The 20885-nt window shown below is 41.7% G+C and overlaps 2 protein-coding genes across 4 annotated transcripts in view; both read right to left on the reverse strand.

The window, feature by feature from the left end:
• The window catches only part of fzr1b (fizzy/cell division cycle 20 related 1b), an 11942-nt gene extending 9492 nt beyond the window's left edge, over positions 1-2450 (reverse strand). Inside the window, exons 1-4 of one of the 2 annotated variants that reach the window (XM_010782098.1) lie at positions 2253-2450; positions 1744-1935; positions 889-990; positions 711-774 (exon numbers count right to left, since the gene is read on the reverse strand). In XM_010782098.1, the coding sequence (XP_010780400.1) occupies positions 711-774; positions 889-990; positions 1744-1821 (244 nt within the window). In that variant the 5' untranslated portion in view covers positions 1822-1935; positions 2253-2450. Of the gene's footprint in view, positions 1-710; positions 775-888; positions 991-1743; positions 1984-2252 lie in introns of both variants that reach the window. The other variant, XM_010782099.1, reaches the window with a different exon arrangement.
• A 9710-nt stretch (positions 2451-12160) lies between these two features.
• On the reverse strand, positions 12161-20568 carry LOC104954895 (cAMP-specific 3',5'-cyclic phosphodiesterase 4B-like). Of its 2 annotated transcripts, none has more exons than XM_010782102.1 (10): positions 20387-20568; positions 17551-17644; positions 16146-16363; positions 15966-16064; positions 15466-15630; positions 14856-14955; positions 14496-14650; positions 14271-14393; positions 13657-13839; positions 12161-13188 (listed from the first exon to the last, which is right to left on the reverse strand). In XM_010782102.1, the coding sequence occupies exons 1-10, from the start codon at positions 20507-20509 to the stop codon at positions 12832-12834; spliced, it is 1617 nt and encodes a 538-aa protein (XP_010780404.1). In that variant the 5' UTR covers positions 20510-20568; the 3' UTR covers positions 12161-12831. The 2 variants fall into 2 exon arrangements, with proteins under 2 accessions (XP_010780404.1, XP_010780405.1); XM_010782103.1 differs by lacking the exon at positions 20387-20568 and adding an exon at positions 18073-18143.
• Positions 20569-20885: the final 317 nt, after the last annotated feature.

Here is a 20885-nt window from a genome sequence, read left to right on the forward strand (position 1 = left end):
GTGACAGACAGGTTTTTATAGAAATAATGAGTCAGGACAAAAGAGAAGAGAAATCTTTTTCCGTGAAAATTGTTCAGAGTCTCTTTACACAGAGGGGACACATTGTTGATGTAGGAGAGACATTGAAATCACGTGGATTTTGTCATAATTAGGTGACCTTTTAAGACCTATTTAAAAATTAAATAAAACAATATAAAAAGTAAGTTCAGGGTATTCACCTCGTAATTATTGGCTCCCTGCAGTGGAAAGATGATGGACAGTTTTGGGAAAATACTGAATGTACTCTTCCAATCTGAGAGAGAGTAACATGATAACAAAGGCATCCCAACTGTAGCTGTGTACATGACAGTATGTGTGATTACCTAGAAGAGCATCAGGACTGTTTTAGGCATATGATAGCTATGTGATTAACATGATGATTCAGCCTCTATGGAGATAGACATGTGACAAGCATGATCATTTCTGACGTGGAGCTAATCTGAACTAAACATTGAATACTGCTTTCTATTCCTCCATCTTGTGACTGTGTAACTCCCTCTCTTGGATATCAGCATGTGAAGGACACTGTTCAGGAACTAGTTGATGCTCTGTATGTGATGACTACTTCCATCCTGGAGAGGATCACAAATACATGGATCCTGAGATTGAAGACCAAGCCGGTGACAAAAAACAACAACTGGGATAAGATGAAAAAAGTAAAGATGTCTGACCTTTGCTCGAGTCTGAACTGGCATCCTTTGCTTTATGGTTCTGATTTGGGGAGCGACAGTTCTCCTGCAGAGAAAAGAAAGGGTACGTCAGTCTGTGATTACCAAGCTGTGTTCTGATGGGGCAGCTTTAAAGGTCATGTGATCAGGTGAGTGTGCAGATGAAGAAGTTACTGCTCACATTGGCGTAGTGGAAATTGATGCTCCAGTTGCTTCCAGCGCGGGTGGGGATGAAGCGATCCCCCGACTTAACACTGACCGGACTGCAGGTGGCGCTCACACACTGCGATGGACAGAGAGACAGGAATAGTGACACCATGAATAATCCAGCAGGTTTATTCAAGGCCTTATTATATGCGGCTCAGCACCTGCTCATACCATCATATTACTATGACAGTTTCTAATGTATTTATGGTTGTTTGTGAGTGTATGCAGTGTTGAACAAAGTAGTACCACAGAGTAGAATGTGTTACAAGTTAACCAGATTTTCAACCAAGGAAAAAGTACAAAAGCTAATAAAGGCTAGTATCAAAATGTATTTAAAGTACCAAAAGCATGAGTACATATCACTTAAATGGTGTATAATTACTCTGAATCGAAGTAAATAACGTTATCAGATACATTTAGTGCAGTGACAACAATATGTATGAAAAAGATACAAATTGCAGGAAACAGAAATAATTAAGTACATTACAAATACTTCAAAATTGTACAGTACTTGAGTTACAGTAATCGGCTAGTTACTGCCCCACTGAGCGTATTGCTATTTATTTTTAAATATGTATGAGTACAAATGCATGTGTACGTAGATAGGTAGATAAATGTATAGATTATTTCATGATATGCATTATATTATAATTATATTAAAGTAAATGTTGCTTCTAATCAGGATTGAACTATTCATGAGCATGATGTTAATAAAGTGAAACCCAAGCTATTTGGATAAGGGGGACTACAATATGCTAAACATAAATACCCATTGCGCACGCGCACGCACGCACGCGCATGCACTTCACTGACAGTCCCCTCATGTCACCTTTGCCTGGCCGGCCTCTGTTGGCACGTTCTGAGGGTTTATTTGCCTCAGCAGCCGCCTCTCGTACTCCTGGTCCATCTCCTCCGGGCAGACGAGCAGCAAGGCCCCTCTGCTGCCCTCACCGCCCCGCCCCGCCCCCCTTTTAAAGCTCCTCTCCCTCCCGGTGAGGAAATCCACCTCGGATCCCCATCTCTGAGGGAAAACAGGTTAGCTTCAATCAGAGATGCAGCGACACGAGCCCTTTAACACACACACACACACACACACACACACTGACCCGGTTAGCACGGTGTATACATGTCAGACGCTATTTATGTTCCCGATACACATTTAAAAGGCCAAGCATGCATTCGTGGTTTTCTGCTAGCATAAAGCAGACAGATATCAGAGTATATCGCTAAACAGCTCTGTCGTGCTCTAATGACAGCTGCGTCGTTGTCATGGCATCCCTTCATGTTCAGTTCAAAGGACCCTGCTGCTGCTGCTCGACAGACTGCGAGGCTTCTTACCTCACTGACACGGTGTCTCAAGTGACCAGATAATCCTTCATTTTCTGGGAGAAGCTCAGTGCCGCAGCGAAGAGACAGTTGTCGCTTTCTTCCAAACGGCGCTATGCATCCAGAATGCCAACGCAAGACACACTGGTGTTGTTTATGTTAGCGACAAAGATGGCGATCGAATCAGCTGTAGCAGAAATTCCTTGGTTGACTTCTGCTGTCTGTCTGTGTACAGTGAACGCAGTGCGCGGCTCAACAGTGACGCCCGCTGGACACACATGATCTCTGCATGTAAAGTGGCATCGTGGTTGTTCCCCATGTGGCCACAAGGTGTCACTACTGCACTGCAAAATAATATACGCAGTACTTTCAAGAATATGTTAATTCCATGTTTTAAATCGGAATAAAAGGCTATAACAGAACATTAAAAAAATGGTTAAATACTTTAATAATGTGTAATAATTAATGTTTGATTCTGTTTGACCCACCTTACTTTACTTTGTTTTTCATTTGTATACTTCATTGCTTTTATTAAAATTATTATTATTATTATTACACAAATGATTGTGTGAATATATATTCATAACAAAATAAATAAATATATATATATATATATATGTAACATATATATTTATTCATGCCCATCCCATATTTTATATAAAACACGATGGTCTCCTGGTTGGTGCTATAACAATGATGAATTTCCTTCAAAAAATATATACATATTGACATTTTTCAAATTCTGTATTTTTATTTTATAATTTGTTCACATAAAGCAGAGAGAAAAGCCAATGTAATTGAAACACAAGACCTCAATTCTGTGCCATGATAACCAGTTATTTATTGAGGGAATAATACATCCCCGGACCACAAAGAACCCCTGAAATAATTTGATTTCCCCTTAAATGCACTTTAAAAGCCAGCCTCTACATTCATTTACATACCATCTGTAGTGTCATCAATAGCAGCATGTCAAGCAGAGAGTGAGAATATTAATAGCACATGTTTGCATGAGGGCCCCTGTGTGAGCGTGGCCTTAAAGTAAACAAAGATCTTACATTTGCACTCACTGATACTACATCTTCCAACCATTGCTAATACCAGAGGGCACACTTAGCTAACGAAAAAGGCAGATATGGGTTTACTCTTTGAACTCTTTCATGTGGGGTCTGAAAGGAGAATGAGAGGGACAGGAATGTGGGGGTTTAATAAGACTGACATGGTAGAGTGGAGACGAGGCATGGCATCTCTGGTGGCACTGATCTGCACGTAGGCCACGCTGCCCTTCGACATAATGTGAGACGCTCAGCCTACATTTACATGTCAGCAGAGCAGACCATGAGTAATCCACTGTTTGGAGATTGTCTGTAATGTGTTTTTGGTGCTTAATGTTTTCTCTGTTTTCAAAACATACAACCACATAATGCATGTGGGGAAAACTTCTGTAGCAATGGAGAGTCAGGACTCAGAGAGACACGAGGAGAGCTGGAGCTTTGATGGCAAACACTGATGTTTTATTTGGAGTTATGGCCGGAGAATTGACAAAACAGGTGGTGTGTCGACACAGCGGTTGCCAAACCAATTCCGAAGAACTCTTTCTGTAGCTCGAGGTTTTAACTAGTTCGCAGTGTAATAATCAACATTCTTTATCAGACTTCTTTGTGAGACTAAACAATTATGGACCCTGAATCTAAGAGCTCTCATCCATAGAAAATAATGTGCGCTAGGGAACCTACTGAGCAGTAAACTACCTCATGGCGGCTTGTGCTCTGTCATAGACTGTACATTACATTACATGTCACTTGTTAGACGCTTTTATCCAAAGCGAGTTACATACTCAATACTGTGGGCAATCCCCACAGGAGCAATTTGGGGTGAAGTGTCTTGCCCAGGGACACAACGTCTGCAGTGGGATTTCATTTCAAACCTTTATTTAGCCAGATTGGTCCCATTGAGATCATAGATCTCTTTTTCAAGGGAGACCTGCAGCAGGATTTGAAGCCCTGATCCCAACACCAACGCACAACCCACTGCACCACACGCCACATAGACTGGCAACAACAATGCGCCCAAGCTGCTCCTCCTAAAGAGAGATAGCAGCAATACCCAAGGCCGTAGACCTATGCCATGGGAAAGGAGACAGTGAGAGGGGGAAAGGAGACAGTGAGAGGAGAAAACGATTAACTGTGTCGAAGGTTGAATACCAAAGCAAATTATTCCCTAACAATGCACATACTGTACGTTATCAGCAGTGGAGAGCACTTGCCGTAAAACCCCGCCCCCGCTGTGTCCTGTTTCCATGTCCCAGTTTAGATGTCCATCAGTTATAGAAAGATTACACAAAGACACATTCCCTTGTAAAAGTTGTTTTAATTTAATTGTAAGCCACTTTAATATATATTCATTGCTGTCAGCTATTTTGCAATGATTTATATTTTTTCCTTGGTTTCTGTTTGGCTGCTAAATAGTTTTCATCTAAGCTCTCTTTTGGTGTGTTAAATAAATCAAATCAAATCAAGGGACACCTAATTCAAACAACATAACCAAATGTGACATGATCGTCTTGACATAGACACGCACCAATCTCATACATTTGGGAAAGTTAGATTTGAATGGTCTACTTCAAACTAATGATAAATATATCAATCAGTTGTAGGAAGTTTACACAAAGACACATTTCCTTGTAAAAGTTTGTTACATTTTTTTGAGGCATCTTTAATATATATTCATTGCTGTCGGTTATTTTGCAATGATTTATCTTTTTTCCTTAGTTTTTGTTTGGCTGCTAAATTGTTTTCTCGCACTCTGAGCTCTCTTTTGATATGCCAATCAAATCAAATCGAGGGTCCCCTAATTTAAACAAAATAACAAAATGTGACATGATCATCTTGACATAGACATGCACACAATCACATACATTTAGAAAAGTTTAGTTTTTTGTTTGGTGTACTTTGTTGTTTAAACTACTGATGTTAGCCTACATATAAATGTTTGCCACTGTACATTCTATGTCATTGTTTACACCACTCACACACATTCCACACATGCGCACACATGCAGCCCAGTGCAGACACAAACACCATGATTACTTACGAGAAGCTATCGGACCATCATAACATGTTGCCCCAGTCACAACAGCCTCTCCTATCTGCATCCTCCATCAGCTCCACACAGGGGCCCCGCCGGAGGAGCCCGGTGCCGAGGGGCAGCGTCTGGAGCAGCAGGGAGAAACTCTGTTATCTATGATTCAGAGCAGCCCAGTGGGCCAGAGGAAGCTGCAGACTGTGACGCTCTCAGATTCTTACTGGAATTCACAACAAAACAACAATAGGATTTGTCTCATGTTTTCTACTTAACAACAAAGATCTAAGTTTCAGAATAATAAGAAATTATTACCTTACTTAAAGCAGGCTCAGTGTTTTTCCGAGCAAACATGTATTCTCTCAGGGAAAGTTGTTATGGAAAAAGTAGCGCTTGTGTACAATAAGCTGGTAACCACAGCAACAGGCCATTACTGTCAAGCATAGCATAGACTAATATATCAATAAAACACAACATATTTCCCTATTTGGTGCGATAACAGTGATATATGCTTCCACAAATGTGTAATTCCAATTTGTGTCAAAAGACAAATCATATAATTATCATATTAATTATTATTATTGGTGCAATAACAGTGCTTCATTTCCTGCAACAAACGGGAAATCCTCATTTGTATCAAAGGGAGAACCTTTAACATATAATAAGGTCATAATAAAACAAAGTAAAAACATATTTAAAAAATCAAGAAAAAAATACGATTATTCTTATAATTATTGGGATATAATAAAATCAGGAAAAATAAAAAACTATTTTTACGATTATTAATATTAAAAGAATGTTTTTTTAATTAATTTACATTTTATTTAGTTGTATTTATTATTAATTAAATAATCTATTTATTATTACACATTATTATTATTCATCAGCATTGCTACGTGTTTCCTGTGTGTGTGTTTTGGTGATAGCTAAAGGGACACCATGCAACAATAAAGCTCCCGTGTCAGATTCAGATCTACATCTTGGGCGTGGATGACCTTTGATGACCTCTCAGGAGTTTGTGAGCTGCAGCGAGGACCTTTTGTTCATCTCAGCCCTTTAACATGTGGCGTGTATTTGATATTTTCACGTTGTGTAGGCCTCCTCTTTCTGTATTTTCCCTCCACCACAGACTGTTTCTCTGCAGTGCAAGTTGAACCTCTTCCTCCCACACACTCACTCACTTTGACACACCACAGAGCTACAGAGCTTCCCTGCCTAGCTCTCTGTTCATGTGTCAAATAAGGACAAATATCGATCGGGGCAAAAAGAGGACATGCGGATAAAACCTGATTTGGTTTACAGTAGATCTCTATCTCTATCAGATAAACCGCAATTCACAACCTTCATCCGGTTAAAGTCAACACTGCATATGCAATGAGTATGTTTACCTAAAAGGGTTCAGGTGGCGTGTTTGTACATGCATGATCAATAATCCGTCTTCTTTCCCCTCAGGTGGACGCTCCATCTTCAAGTGTCACATCTGTTCATCTGTTGTGGCATGTTCCAGCATGCATGTATGTATGTTCCCAGGGGTGTTTTATTATTTTATTTCTGGACTAACATAGATGACAGTGTGCTCTTGTGTGCCGCTGCGTCCCCTACAGGGATGTTCCCTTCCACGTCCCAACATTTCCCAGCATTGCTGAACTCCGAGCCCCCAGGAATCGGCACATAAATGTCATCCCGGTGCCGTCTTTAAACGCATCATGGTAGATGTGATTTGACACGGACAAGTGCTTCACACATGGGCTAAATGTCAGAGGATCCACTTGTTTTTTTACGTACATGCAATGACAACATTCACACAAAGCTACCATAATGTATTTATTTTTTTACATATCTAACTGTGACGTCAATTCGGCTTTCCTCAGTTCAAGTTAATATTACAGCATGTTCCTGGAAAGATCAACAAAACTATGTCTTACATCTGGGTGTGTATCGACATTTCTTATGCATTTTCTCATTCTAAGGATTACATAACTGCTTGCATACACATCCTATGTATTTGAAGATATTTGGGGCAGTTGCATGCAGAGACAAATCCACACTGTGAAGAAACAATGGCCTATCTATGATGACTGCCGCCGTGCTTGATAAGTAGATGATTTGTGACATTTTCTGGGAAGGACTCATCCTGTTATTGTCCAAGTCCTGCATTTTAGAGTCCATGAAACACACACACAAATACAAGAGGCATCGGAGAGGAAGCTGACTGCCTCATCTGATCTTTTCCAGATTCATCATTTTTTTTTGAGCGGGGAAGAACTGTCTTTTTCAGGGCACTTCCTTACCCATCTGTCTCAGCCACTCTAAGCTGAGCCCTTTAACAGTGCACACACACACACACACACACACACACACACACACACACACACACACACACACACACACACACACACACACACAAATAAAAAACAGAGTTCAGCTTGTTCCAGTAAATGCTCCTTACTTCGTTGAATGTTTGGCCCTTCACACACACACACACACACACACACACACACACACACACACACACAAATAAAAACACATCCTTGTCTTTGTGTTATTGTAGGGTTACCACACCAGAATATCTATTTCAGGGACCACGCTGTACAAGACAAACACACCCTCCTCTCACACATCCTTTTTTTGTGGTACAGTGTGGGTACCAGACAAACACATCTATAACGGGGACCATGCTTTCCGAGACCTTACTAACATGCCGTACGCCCCATGATGTGATAAAGACAAACCCACTCACACACACAGGCCTGGTTTGCTATTGGATTATGTTGGAATGCCCTGTATTACCCTGTATTCCAACTTCTTTCCTCACTGTCAACTCAATTAAAAACAAACAGCAGCTGTCCAGGAGAAACTCGAGGAAGACATTTGTTATTACAAAGTGAGCGAGTTTGTTTTCCTGGAAGTGGTTCTCTTCCTCTCCTGCCTTGGCCTGGGGCCCCGGGCCCCCTCACAGCCTGGCTGCTATAGTGGAGAAAGGAGGTTGACTGGCAGCCGGAGCCTGAACCTGCGGGCTCTTCACAGTCAGTGCTGCGGGCCGGGCAGTCTGCCCTCACCCTGCTGACGTCAGTTTGCAACAGACCACAAGACTCGTGTCAGAGTTCTAAACAAACCAGCTGCCATTGCCATGGCAGTACGGACCACCACCATGGAAACCCTAGTTCACGTCTATGCCGTGTTTACCATAAACACTTGACTCGTTTTTCGCTGAATCTACAGGAAGAGGAGGTTCGGGTTTCTGGTGGTCACCCAAACATCCACATCTCCACAGTAAACTTAATCTAAAATGCCACCTGTGATTTATTAAATATATAGATGGTTGGGTGGTTACGGATAACATGTGGTTGGGGTGACGTAGACATATTGCCAAATGACTATAATCAGCCCAGTTACATTTGAAAAATGTGCAATTATATCATAGCTGCTTTGCAAGGACTACCATTGTCAAGGTTGATAACGTCTTTAAAATACGGCCATTTTGAAATGTTTTCACTTTTATTCATGTTTGCGAATGTAGTCAAACATTTCTGACAAACGGGGGGGCCTTTGATTAAAAAACTGCAGAAACGAAAAGTTACACAATAGAAACAGCATCAATGTTGTGTCCCCACGCACAGAAAACGTGTAGGTGGTTTTTGTAAGTAAAGGGTCCTTTGATCAACCTGATATGCTGAGTATGCAAAATACATGTATTTGTGAAATTGTTCTGGCTACGGCCATTTTTGACGTATTAAGTTTGATTTCAGATTTTTTTTTGCAATTCATTTTATGACTTTAATAATCACAAAAATGTTTGCCAATTTGTGCTTTTACAACATGGGTAACCTGATGAATTGCAATCTAAGTATTCTGAGCATTTATCAGGGTAAATCATTGTTAAAGAGAAATACTATCTAACAGCAAAGACTGGAAACTTTCAACAAGTTGCACTTCCAGATAATGAGCAGTGAAGATCAGATTGCATCAAGCCTTCCCTCCTCTGTTTCTTTGACCTATTTCAGAAACTAAAATCTTTAACAATCTCTGGCTTTGTGCCAATTGTACCCAGCCTGCCCTCCTGCTGCCTATCACGTACTCGAGATGCTTATCCTTTGGGGTCAAGGTGCTCCAGGCAATGGGAGAGTGAATGCCCTGAGGGCTCTGCACATAGCATCACTATCTCCACCTTCCTGTTTACACTGCTGATCGCTGTCCAGCAGTCAGTGATGTTCAATTACAGGCAAGATGTGTCACTACCTGGTTTTCCCCTCAGAGCTGCAAAACTGGTACTATGACGTCAACAAAAAAAACACATATGGCTGTAATAAGCCTGGCAATTAATTGAAATAGTGTACAAGTGATTATAGAGAATCATCTGACTGTTTGTCTGGGTAAACAAGTTTATAAACATTCAATATTTCATCACTCCTTGATGATGAAATGTTTGGTGACGGGGATAAAGAAACATTTATTTCTGTAAATTGTCAAAACCATTCATATCATTATACTGGGGTCACGATTTATTTTGTTGCGACACTCTAAAAAGGCAGTGTAATGTCTTCTTGAATCTTACTTTACAGAGACAGCCATAAGGGAAAAAATGGTTCACTTTTTTTGATGCACTCAAAAAAGTGGGATCTGCTTTTACATTTTGTCTTTATTTATATGTTTAGCATTTAGAATCTAAAAAATCGCAATAATTGTTATGGAATTATAGCAAAGGAAATAACATTAGTCTACATCACTAAACAAAAGTGATTGTGTGGGACAGAAACTCCCTCAGGAGGCAACTTTGCAATTTGAGCCTTTGCAGACCATGTACATGCATTAAAAAAACCTATGTAGCACACTAAGAGAACGGGAAAACTCCACGAGGTTAATAGGGCCTTTTTAAAAATGTATCGTATTTTAACAAAACAGTATCACCAGTCATATCGGAGTGTATTGGTATTTTCCTACACCCCTAACTCATAATATTAAAAATATTTATGTTGGAAATGACTTGTTCTTCTTTTGCTAATGTGATCCAAAAACAAACAGACCAGAAAATTATATAATTCATGCCCATTTTAATAATCTGATAGAAAACATTTGTTGAGCACAACATACAACGTTGTACAATATATTGTGAGGAAAAACACTGAAAAAATATATTTCAAAACAACGTCTTATATATTTCAGCAAATATTCCTATAGCTGTACAATGACCCGTCACCGTACGCAATACACTGCAGAGAATATCCAGCCTTCATAATCCTTAAAAAAACAAAACATAAAACAGCCAGACTTCGTCGACTTGGTCACGCTGTACAAACTTCTCTGGCAGCAAATTCAAAAAACATTTCAAATCTTCAAAATTGAGCTGCATAACTTCATGTTACGGTCTTATAGCAAAAATGCTAAATAGAATAAACAGAAACCACCAGATGAGTTCAGGTCAAACTTTGATTGACGTATGGTAGGGCATATAAATAATAACAAATACGCAGGAATATTAACAATCAATATAATATACAAGAGAGAGATAAAAAACACTGTTACAAACAGCCACACACACACACACACACACACACACACACAAACACAACTACGTAACGTACGTACGTACACACACACACACACACACACACACACACACACACACACACACACACACACACACACACACACACACACACACACACACACACACACACACACACACACACACACACACACACACACACACACCTTTAAGGTAGTGTTGGACAGATCGGCAACCAGCTGCCGGAAATGTCGACATATTCAAAGTGCTGGATCAAAAAAAACTACAGGATACGATTAGTCTATAACTAACAGGTGCCTTATTAAAAGTGTGCACAGTCTTAGAGTCATTCAAAGTTTAAGTCTGTTCAGATGTAAAGCCCACTACGAGATGAAACTGAGGAAGTTACACGTGGAAACAGATTTCCTATTCGGCGATAGTTCAGCACGATTTGAGGAGATTTTTTTACTTTAACGTACGTTTTGTACAATATATTGACTTGACCTTGACCATTTTTACGTTATTGACCTTTCGTACGATATTTGGACAGGACCTAGACCATTTTTAAGTTATAAACTTTTGCACGATTTATAGACATGACCTGAATCATTTTAAAGTCGACTGTTTTGTTTTCGATAGACACATTCAAGATTTTTTACCTTTCTTAGATATCTCGGGTGAAATTTCAGGAAATAATTAACTCTTCATCCAGCTACACGACAAAGTCAGGGATTCATTTGACTTCTGGTCAGAAGTTGTATTTGTAACATAGGGAATAGGATTAGGACATTGTAAAATGTATCTGAGTTCTGACTTTCCTTTTTCTGTGAGCAGTGAAATCATCAAAGTGCTTTCTACAGGATCTTTGGAAGATATTCTTTACATATTTTTGGACTCATAGATACAAAATGTATTTCCACTTTCAAGGAATATGTTTTAAAACGTATTAAATTCCTTGTGAATTGACTTTTTTGAGGAAAGAAATAGCTGAATGTAGGGCTGTGCAATTCATCGTATTTTAATCTCGATTACGATTTTGACTTGCAACGATTACGAAAACAACGTAATCGAAATAAAACGATTATTATTTTAAATGATTTTATTGGTTTTTCAGTTGAATTATACTTAAAGTATTTTTCAATAAATGAATGTTTTCAAAGTAAATGGATAATCTCTTTTTAATAATCGTGACATCAATTATTGACTAAAATAATCGTGATTACGATTTTTGCCATAATCGAGCAGCCCTTGCTGAATGAATCAAAAGATTTTGGTTTCACATGTTTAGTATAATGTAACATACTGATGCTTTCAATGCTCTCTTGGTCTTATGCCACAAAGTGCAAATTGTGCTGGGAAGTCGTGTGATTTTTAGAAATACATCCACTATACTATAGTGAGAACAAGCTTATACTATTGCCAGAACATTAGGAAGACTGTGAGACAAATGTGTCCTTCTTGTACAAAAAGTTGACACATTTTACAGCTACATGAATGTGTTCAATAAATTATAAAAACACTTAAAAAAAGAACACTGTTGTTTAAAAAAAGGCACACAACTTGTGTGTAAGAAAAAAAACTACTTGGATCTGAAGAACTTCTCTCCTGTAGTTTCTGGTTGGACGCTTTCACCAGGTCGCATCCAATCCCAACACGATCGGAAGAATCGAAATCAACATAAAAAACGTCCTGAAGTGCAAGTTTGTAATTTTGACTAGTTTCAGTAAACAGATACATATTGTCCACTTCATCTTCTTCGATTCAGCCCCGCCTCTTTGACAGTAAGTCCCTTCGTTAAAGAGCAGGACTTCTTCAAGCTCCCTTTCCAGGGGGCTCAAAAACAAACTGCCACAGGGTTTCCCAGCCTTGTTTGCAGGGGTGCCCCACATTCAGTCAGGCCCTCTGTGCCAGGCAGCTCCAAAGAGCCAGATTGCAGGATTGCTCTACTGCAATTAAATTATTTCAGCCAAAACTTGCTGCTCTCCGCAAACAGCATCAGTTGGGCTATGTTTCCGCTGGGGAGACGTCACACGTTTCAACCCTGCCCTGATCGGAGGAAGGGTCTTGGAGTGTGACCCCGTCGACCATCTCCATCATGGCGCTCTCTCCGCTCTGTCCATCCTGATCGTCCAGCGTCAGCTCAAACTGAAATTTGCTGGCCCCAGGCCCCTCCTCCAGCTCCCCATGGGGGCCACCCTCCCCGTCGCTGGTGTAGAAGGGGGGGGAGGGGCTCTGGGGGATCATGCTTTGGTACCAGTTCCTGTTGTCCTCCAGAGTGTCCAGGATGTCCTGAGCGTCGGGGTGGACCAGGTCGGCCCACGTCTCCCACAGAGGGTGGACAATGTAATCGATGAAACCCACCTAGAAAACATAACAAGGGATGATGTCAGTACGAGGGTTCACATGCTCCTTGGAGGGTCTCCGGGGTTTGTCCAACTTAGGCGTGTTCATGAGCTATAAGTCGCAATATGGAAATAACATTGACGTGACAAACAACATGTGTTATCATTTTCAGTTGTCCAACATGCTTTCCAATCAGGAACCATTATTTGTTTTACCAAAGATTCCGAGACCACGCGGAACTGCGCAAATTTAAGCAACAGTGAAAGATGATTTGTGATATGCGGCCCGTAATTAAGATCCCTTCCGAAATGTAAAGGATTCTTTCTTGGCTACACTTTTCCTCCAAGTTTCATAAAAATGAAGCCAGTCTTTTTTCCCGTAATTTTACTGACGGACGGTCAAACCAAGTCAAAAACACGATATCTTGTGTTGAGGAATCAACTATGATTTTTTCCAATTTTTCTAGCTAGGTGTGTGTGTTCTTACCTGTGTTCTCTCCACTGAAGCAGTGTGTTTGTCACACATGGGACTGATCTCCATCCCCCTCTCCCTCTCTCGGTCTCCCTGGTGGAAGAACTCGTCCATGATCCTGTCCGTCCACTGCCGGTACAGGTCCAGAGGCTTGGTGGGGTTGCTCAGGTCGGCACAGTGCACCATGTTACGCAACACCTGAAAAGGGAAACAAATAATTAAATAAACCTCTTGCATTTCTTTCGTCTGTACCAAACTGTCTGTATCATGAGGCTATACCTGTCACTGTAATGGCTTTTTAGACTCTTTTTGACCTTTTATGGACATAACCTGGATTTTGAAGTTACCAACTTTTCGTGATATTTGGACATGATGTCAATCATATTTATGTTATTCGTTTTCATACGATATTTGGAAATTATCTTAATCTTTTTCACGTTATTAGCTTTTTTCATGATCATTTGACATGAGCTGATCAACTTTTTCTACCGTATTTGGACTTGACCTCGATTATTTTTGGGTTATTGACTTATGTACGATATATGATCGTGACCTTGACCATGTTTAAGTTATTCACTTTTGCATATATTGACGTGACCTACATTTATTTGTACATGATTGACTTTTACCTGCATTCTGTCAGTGTAGTTGTCCAACAGCAGGACTCCAGAGCTGGTCACCTTCTTGGTCTCCACCATCGTCTTCAGATTAGCGAGCAGGCTCATGTGTTTGGACATGTCAGTTGCTAATACCTGAATGAAAGGAAGACACAGACAATGATGTTAGAAATAGTTTTCGAGGCAAGCAATTAAGCTGTCATCACTCTGAAGGCTCTATTGGCCTCGTCTCCTCACCATGTCTATGACCATCCTCCGGAGCGACTGCTTTTGCTTCTTGGTCAGGTTTTGGAAGATATCGCAGTTTTCCTCCTGCAGCAGTTTGAAGCCCACGGCTAGGTGGTGGTTCTCCAGCACCGACTCATCGTTGTACATCAGAGCCAGCTCGGAGTCTAAAGAGAAAAAGAAGAATGGAGAAAGAGAAAAGGGTTAAATGGAGCTCTTGCTTTTTTAAACCCAGGTCAGGTGACTAAATAAGCCATGCCGTGTCCCTAAAGACCCACAATGTTGCCTTTGAAGATCCCGTTAAACCGTGCAAATAGTTTGCTTCTTTGGTAAAGGTAGACTAAATAAAATGACTTTTTTTAAAGGACATACTGGTGTTGATGAGGAACTGGTTGGACACTCCTGGGTGGTCCACGTCGTGAATGGCTGCAGCAAAAATGGCTGCCAAGATCTCCAGATCTGTGAAGACCGCCTGTTTGAAGAGAAGGAAGAAGAATAAAAGAGAGGTTGAGCTTCACAGTCATTTCGCTGCCCATACAAGGTAAGGTATTAAACAAGTGTTGGAGGCCGAGCCTTTCATGTGTCATCTTTGGCATGCAGTTATTGTTTTGGTGACGGTAATGCCAGTTACTCCATCTCAGCATAATAAACAGCCTGAGAAAAAAGGTGTGGCCAGACTTGATTGGTGTCACACGTCAATTTAATAAGTAGCCGAAACCTAATTTGACTGGAAACAGACTACTTCCTCCACCTTAGCGTTTCCAAGTGATATTATTGTTGGGGCCGCTGTCCGATTGCTATTCCTCAGAACTACCAACTATTAACAAACGCTTTTTTTCTAAACAAACAACAATATACTTCACTACAATTAACCTCCATGCTAAATTTAGTCTTCCTGGTGCTTAAACTGCGGAGGCTGGTAGGTTTTTGTGTACCTCTGAGGGCCATAAATAGTGACTTTGCATAGAGAGAAATGACTTACATCCAGTGCGGGGGTGGACAGCAGGATGTGTGTGGACTGGGCTACGTCAGCGGCGTGCAGGCTGTTGTGGTAGGCCACGTCCGAGTGATAGTGGCCCTCCAAGGTCAGCATGAACGTCACAAAGGTGTCCGTCGGAATTTTGAACGTCCTCATCAGGTCTCGCTCCTGCATGTCAAAAGGAAGAAGGACGTTCCATTGAGGTTTCTTTCTTTGCGTTTTTTCATGTTTCACATTTTGATGCATTAGAGTCAATGTATTCAGACTTTTGATCTGACCGTAAATTCTTCTAAATATTCTGAATGGTATACTAGAAGCTGAAAACGTACGCTTCCTGCCAGGATGATGCACAGCTAGAAATCAATTCCAAGCGCTAATGTCCCTCTAGCAGATGTCCCTGTGTTGACACTGATAGCTGAACGTAACATACTGAAGACACTACAGTTGGCTATGAATCCTTCTATAGCTCCAAGAAGGCTTGCTGAGGAGGAGGAGGCACTGACCTGGAAGATGGTGTACATGACGCATGTGAGCGGCCGGTTGTGGGAGTGCTCAGTCACTTTGAAGATGTTCAGGCCCCATTTGTTGATGTCCTCCAGATCCTGTGAGAGAAGACGACTGTAAGTGTCTCAGTCGATCACACACCTTTTATACTTGTGCTGTTTGATCGGTCCATGGCTTACCTTGGACAGCAGTTCCTCCTGGTCCGTCTTGACCCCGAAGCGGTTCCCGGTGCCCCCGGAGATGCTGGGCGTGTTGCTGACCTTCCTCACCCCGCTGATCTGAGTCATCATCCCACCCTGCTGCTGCTGCTGCTGCTGCTGCTGCTGCTGGCCCTGCCTCCTCTTCCTCTCCCTCGACTTGGGAGCCGGGCATGGAACCTCCAACTCATTCTGCTTGTCTGGAGAGAAAACAAGAAAAAATATTTAACTTTGAATCACTCCAAAGAGTAAAATGGACTAGGCTAGGTGATGTTGAATAAGCACCAGAGTTGGAAGGAGTAACTTAAGTTAACACAGGGAGATAGTTGACTTTTCACACCTACGTGACAACACATTGAGGCTGCATTTGTTCAATTAGCAAGCCATCCTTCAGTTACAGCTTACTCTGTTAACAAAAATTGAGAAAACAGTGACTAATGCTCATCTTTGTTTCTCAAAGTCCAAGATAATGTCTCTGAACGTCTTGTTTTGTCAGTCCAAACCCAAAAACATTCACTTTATTATGATGTAAAACAGAGAACATCGGAAAATATATCCAGTTTGAAGAAAATAATAAGAAAAGTTCAAGAAGTGCTGATGAAATGTTTCTGCCCATGCTCCAGTGGCCCGTGCATTCTAAGGACCTGAGCCCTGTTGCAATAACAATCCGCAGAATAGTGGAAAGCTAAATGTTTATCTCTTGTTTTTGTAAGTGTGCGGGTTTGTTTGGTGCATGTGATCCAGCGTGTCTGCTTGCTAAGACTCTCACATGCCCTCTGCAGCTGACAGTGTGTGGAGGACTCTCATGTGTGCACAACGCACACCGCTCTGCGAGGAAAATATGTCGGCTGCACTCTCTGCACAATGATCTCAGTGCACCTGACAGGTGTTCGCTGCAACACAGACAACAACAAAACCACCAGGCTTCAAAAGGATCTCTCTGCGCTGTTTTCGGAAATCTCTTCCCCTGCACTACTTCTCTTGTTAGGGGGGGGGCACAGTACACACTCCTTTCAATCTGTGAACACACAGCCTTGATAAGCATCTAGCAGGCAGTGTTGGATGTGGAAGGAGGAAAACCAGAAGAACAAACTGGCTCGCCATGAGTCATGACACGCCGTCGGGCTTTTTAAGATAGAAGGAAACACTGCTGATTAATAATGCAGTGACTTTCCGTGCACACAAACATTCTCCCTCTCCCCCGCTCAGGGAAGTCTCCCCCCCTTATTTCTCTGCAGTCAGAGCGAAGGGGACTCTCAGACCAGATCAGACTGGTTTGCGAGCTTCTTAGCACATGCATAGGGTAACCTCTGCCACATATGTGTCACTGAGGCATCCTTTAGGTCTGACACTGTACTTCCTACTGCTGTGTGAATAGTGTGCTCACCTAGGAAGGTGTTGGAGATGTACTCAGACACTTGGTTGCCCGAGCGACTCATCTCAGACAGGTGGCTTAGCTCCCGGTTCAGCATCCTCTTGAACTGGAGAAAAAACAAAAACACATGATGTTTAATGACCTGTACAAGAAAATACATATTTTTATTTTCACTGAGGTTTCCGAGCATAGGAATTAAAGCATTTCCTGTTGTTTTCCACTGGGATATGTCCCATGAGAACGTGGCTACTGCGCCATTTCAGGTCTGTGTTTATGTTTTGTTGGTACTGGTTTGAGTTAGCCTCTAAGACACTTGATTGCCTAGCAAAAACAAACAAAGTACAGTGCAAGATATACAAAAAACATAATGTCTATGCTTAGTTTTTCCATGGAAACAAAATGCGGCAGTGTTTTTCTGTACAAGTCAAGGCTGAGATTCAATCAAGACATAACAAACGTGAGAAATCTGACACAGTATGTGCATGCACTCCCACACACACAGGGCATCTATGCTGTCTCTCCTCTGGGACACACCTTGATGTATCCCCAGGACACGGAGAACAGGTAGTTGGCCTCAGGCATGATGCTGCGCTGTGCTGAGCCCCTGGCGCTCCCCAGCAGAAGCCCTGTACGCTCCTCTCTGAGTGGACCCCCAAGGCTGAGCTACAACCCGAAGCCCAAAGCTCCCCCAAAATCCCCCGCCTTCCAAAACAGTTAAACTATGGTAAAAAAAACCCGGCTGAAGTCTCCAGAAATGGGGCTGTAAAGGAACCCTACATCCCTGGCCGAATGAGTCTCCTCATTGCGTCGCGCTCTGTTTTCCAGGATTGCATAAAAGCCTCTGGCGAGAGTGATGGAATCCCCACAGATGCAATTATTAATTCCTTTTCTTTTCAGTTCTCACTACGTCTCCAAACCCCTGCACCCTCCAAATGTTATCCAGTGATATGCGAGGGGGAAATCCAGCGATATGCGAGGGGGAAATCCAGCCTTTCCTAGCCCAGATTAAGCAAGGATGGGAGGAAGGGCATGCTCTAAGACGGATGGAGAAAGGAAAGGAGGGACATAAAAAAGGCAGAGAGGAGGAGGAGGGGGGGTGCACAGCACGGCACAAAACAGTGTTTGGAGGATCCCCCCTCATCTTTCTCCTGTGCTCTCTGCAAACCCCCTCCCTCTGTGTCTTTTCACCCCCCCCTTTTGCCTCGGTTTCCCTCCCTTCTTGATCGACTCCCCCCCCCTGCTCAGTAATGCAGAACAGATCCAACGCATACTGCGCAATGCAAGGCTTCAAAGCACCGGCGCGTTTATCGCATGGCTGAGGGGACGTGGGGTATTAATTTACCAGATTGGCTTTCAGTCTGGGTTTTAATCTGTTGTACACACTTCCGTCCATAATCATTACAGGACGTGCCAAAGACCAGTTCTTGTTCTCAATTACACCTACAATTGATCCCACAAATAACAGCTCATTTCCTGTCTTGCTGCAGCTTTTTTCTGTATTAAAAAAAGACACAAACGGAGATGCTGGGAGACAAACAGATGAGAGTTTTCAGTCTGCCGCCCACCGGTGTACCACCAATCGCACGTCAACCTGAACGCCATGGCAACAGAGTCACGTGGTCCCCTCTATTGTTCATAGGTGGTCCCCGATCTAGACTCATCGTATCACACACAGAAGAGATGCACTAGATTGACACAACTAGGCTAGACATTGTAATAGCACACCATCACAGAATGTGGCAGATTCTGAGGCAAAATTGCTTTTTTGTCAAGAAAAGTGAAACACTAATGCGAAACCACATCCTAATCTTTATAATGAATACCATGGGATAATGGTGCAATCAATTCCTGCAAATGTGACAGTAATTTGCTTTTTTTTATTACGTCTTCAAAGAACCCAGCCATGATTATGTGTTTTCCAGGTTTCTTTTTCTTCTCCTTACAATGGGGTCCTTTTTATTCTGGCCTCAACAGCTGTCTAAAAGCTGTCAAGCAGACAGCTAACATCTACTTGACTGTGAAACTTGAAAACCACTTTCAAAGACTTGGCTGAAAACTCAAAACCCAGACTGCCGGAGGCGGGCCATAAAAAAAAAAGAAATCAAAGAGAGCTCGTAAGAACAAAAATGTGAGCTTGGACTTAGAAGGCTTTATTCCATTCAAAGGGAACTTGTAATTGATTCTTTAAAGTGGCAGAACAGAGTGGATGTGTGTGACCTCTAGGAAATGAATCAGGCTCAGAGACGCGTTTTAGTCAGCCATGTCATAAAGTTCATCTTATACGCGCTGCATACACTCACGGCATGGTGACATGTGCATGAGTGTGTACAGGACAATGGATTTCTCAATGTATGGCGAAATAACTCATGCATCCTTTGACGTTAGCAAAAAGTGCTCACACTCAGAACAAACCCTGGTCTTGGGCAATCTAGAGAAGTTATGTAAACTCAGAAAAAAACCTTGTGGTTAGTTCTGAGAAGATGAGCGGATGCCTCAGAGAGATTGAATATTCAGAATTGGTCATTTTCTTGCAAACAAAGCAATATAAGTTATGCATTTAAGGGTCATCCAAAACACCAGAATCTCATTTGAATTATTAAAAAGAAGGTTTAAAAAAGTTTTTTTAAAGCACAGAACTTTAGTATTGTCTTACGGGCCTGAATATCAAAATTAAAAGAGCGAAAACAAGACAGGGGAATCTCAATCTATTGAGTAAAAAAAGCCAATAAAACCATTTCCAATCATGTATTTGTAAGATATCACCTAACATCAAATAACTTGTTCTCTATCCATTTGGCAGATCAAACTCCCACAGCACAATGTAAGCAACTCCAAAAGTAAAACTCACCTTTTTCCAACTTGTAAGCATCCCAAAGTTCTGCTTCTGCTTTTCAGAACAACATAGTCCCATTGTCACTTTGCGTAAAACCACACACGACCCGAAAGAAATCCAGTAAAGTTTCACGAGCATTAACTGTGTTCAGTCTGAGACTCTGCCTGCTTCTTCTCTCTTTTCTCTGTTAACTGAAGTGGAGTCAAGCAGGAAACATATAGAAGTAAAGCTGAGTTGTCTGACTGGCCTACAGAGGTCGGTGGCTCCTCCCTCAGACACAGGCCCGAGCATGTGTCCCCACCTACTTCCCTTTTACTTGATAGAGTAATTCACTGAGCTCATTTACTGGTAGACATCCTGCTTCCTATTGTGGCTTCAGGCGAAGAGCAACTAACATACCTGATCTCATCACTGAAAAGTCCCCGGATAACAAGTCACAGCCATTCTGACGTACTGTGCCGGAAGATTATAAATGACATTCCTCTGGGAGAAGTCTTTAATAGTTTCAGTTCTT

The sequence above is a fragment of the Notothenia coriiceps genome, unplaced genomic scaffold (genome assembly GCF_000735185.1).
Source record: "Notothenia coriiceps isolate Sejong01 unplaced genomic scaffold, NC01 NC01_scaffold00024120, whole genome shotgun sequence".
NCBI classification, from domain to species: Eukaryota; Metazoa; Chordata; class Actinopteri; order Perciformes; family Nototheniidae; genus Notothenia; species Notothenia coriiceps.

Bases quoted from the DNA above. Each gene is read 5' to 3' on its own strand.
- LOC104954895 (XM_010782102.1), bottom strand. From the start codon at position 20,509: ATGCTCGTGAAACTTTACTGGATTTCTTTCGGGTCGTGTGTGGTTTTA. The intron at 15,631-15,965 runs GTCAGTGCCTCC...TTTGACATGCAG, and splicing joins TCATGTACACCATCTTCCAG to GAGCGAGACCTGATGAGGAC. The intron at 14,394-14,495 runs GTGAGGAGACGA...CCTTTCATTCAG, and splicing joins GGAGGATGGTCATAGACATG to GTATTAGCAACTGACATGTC.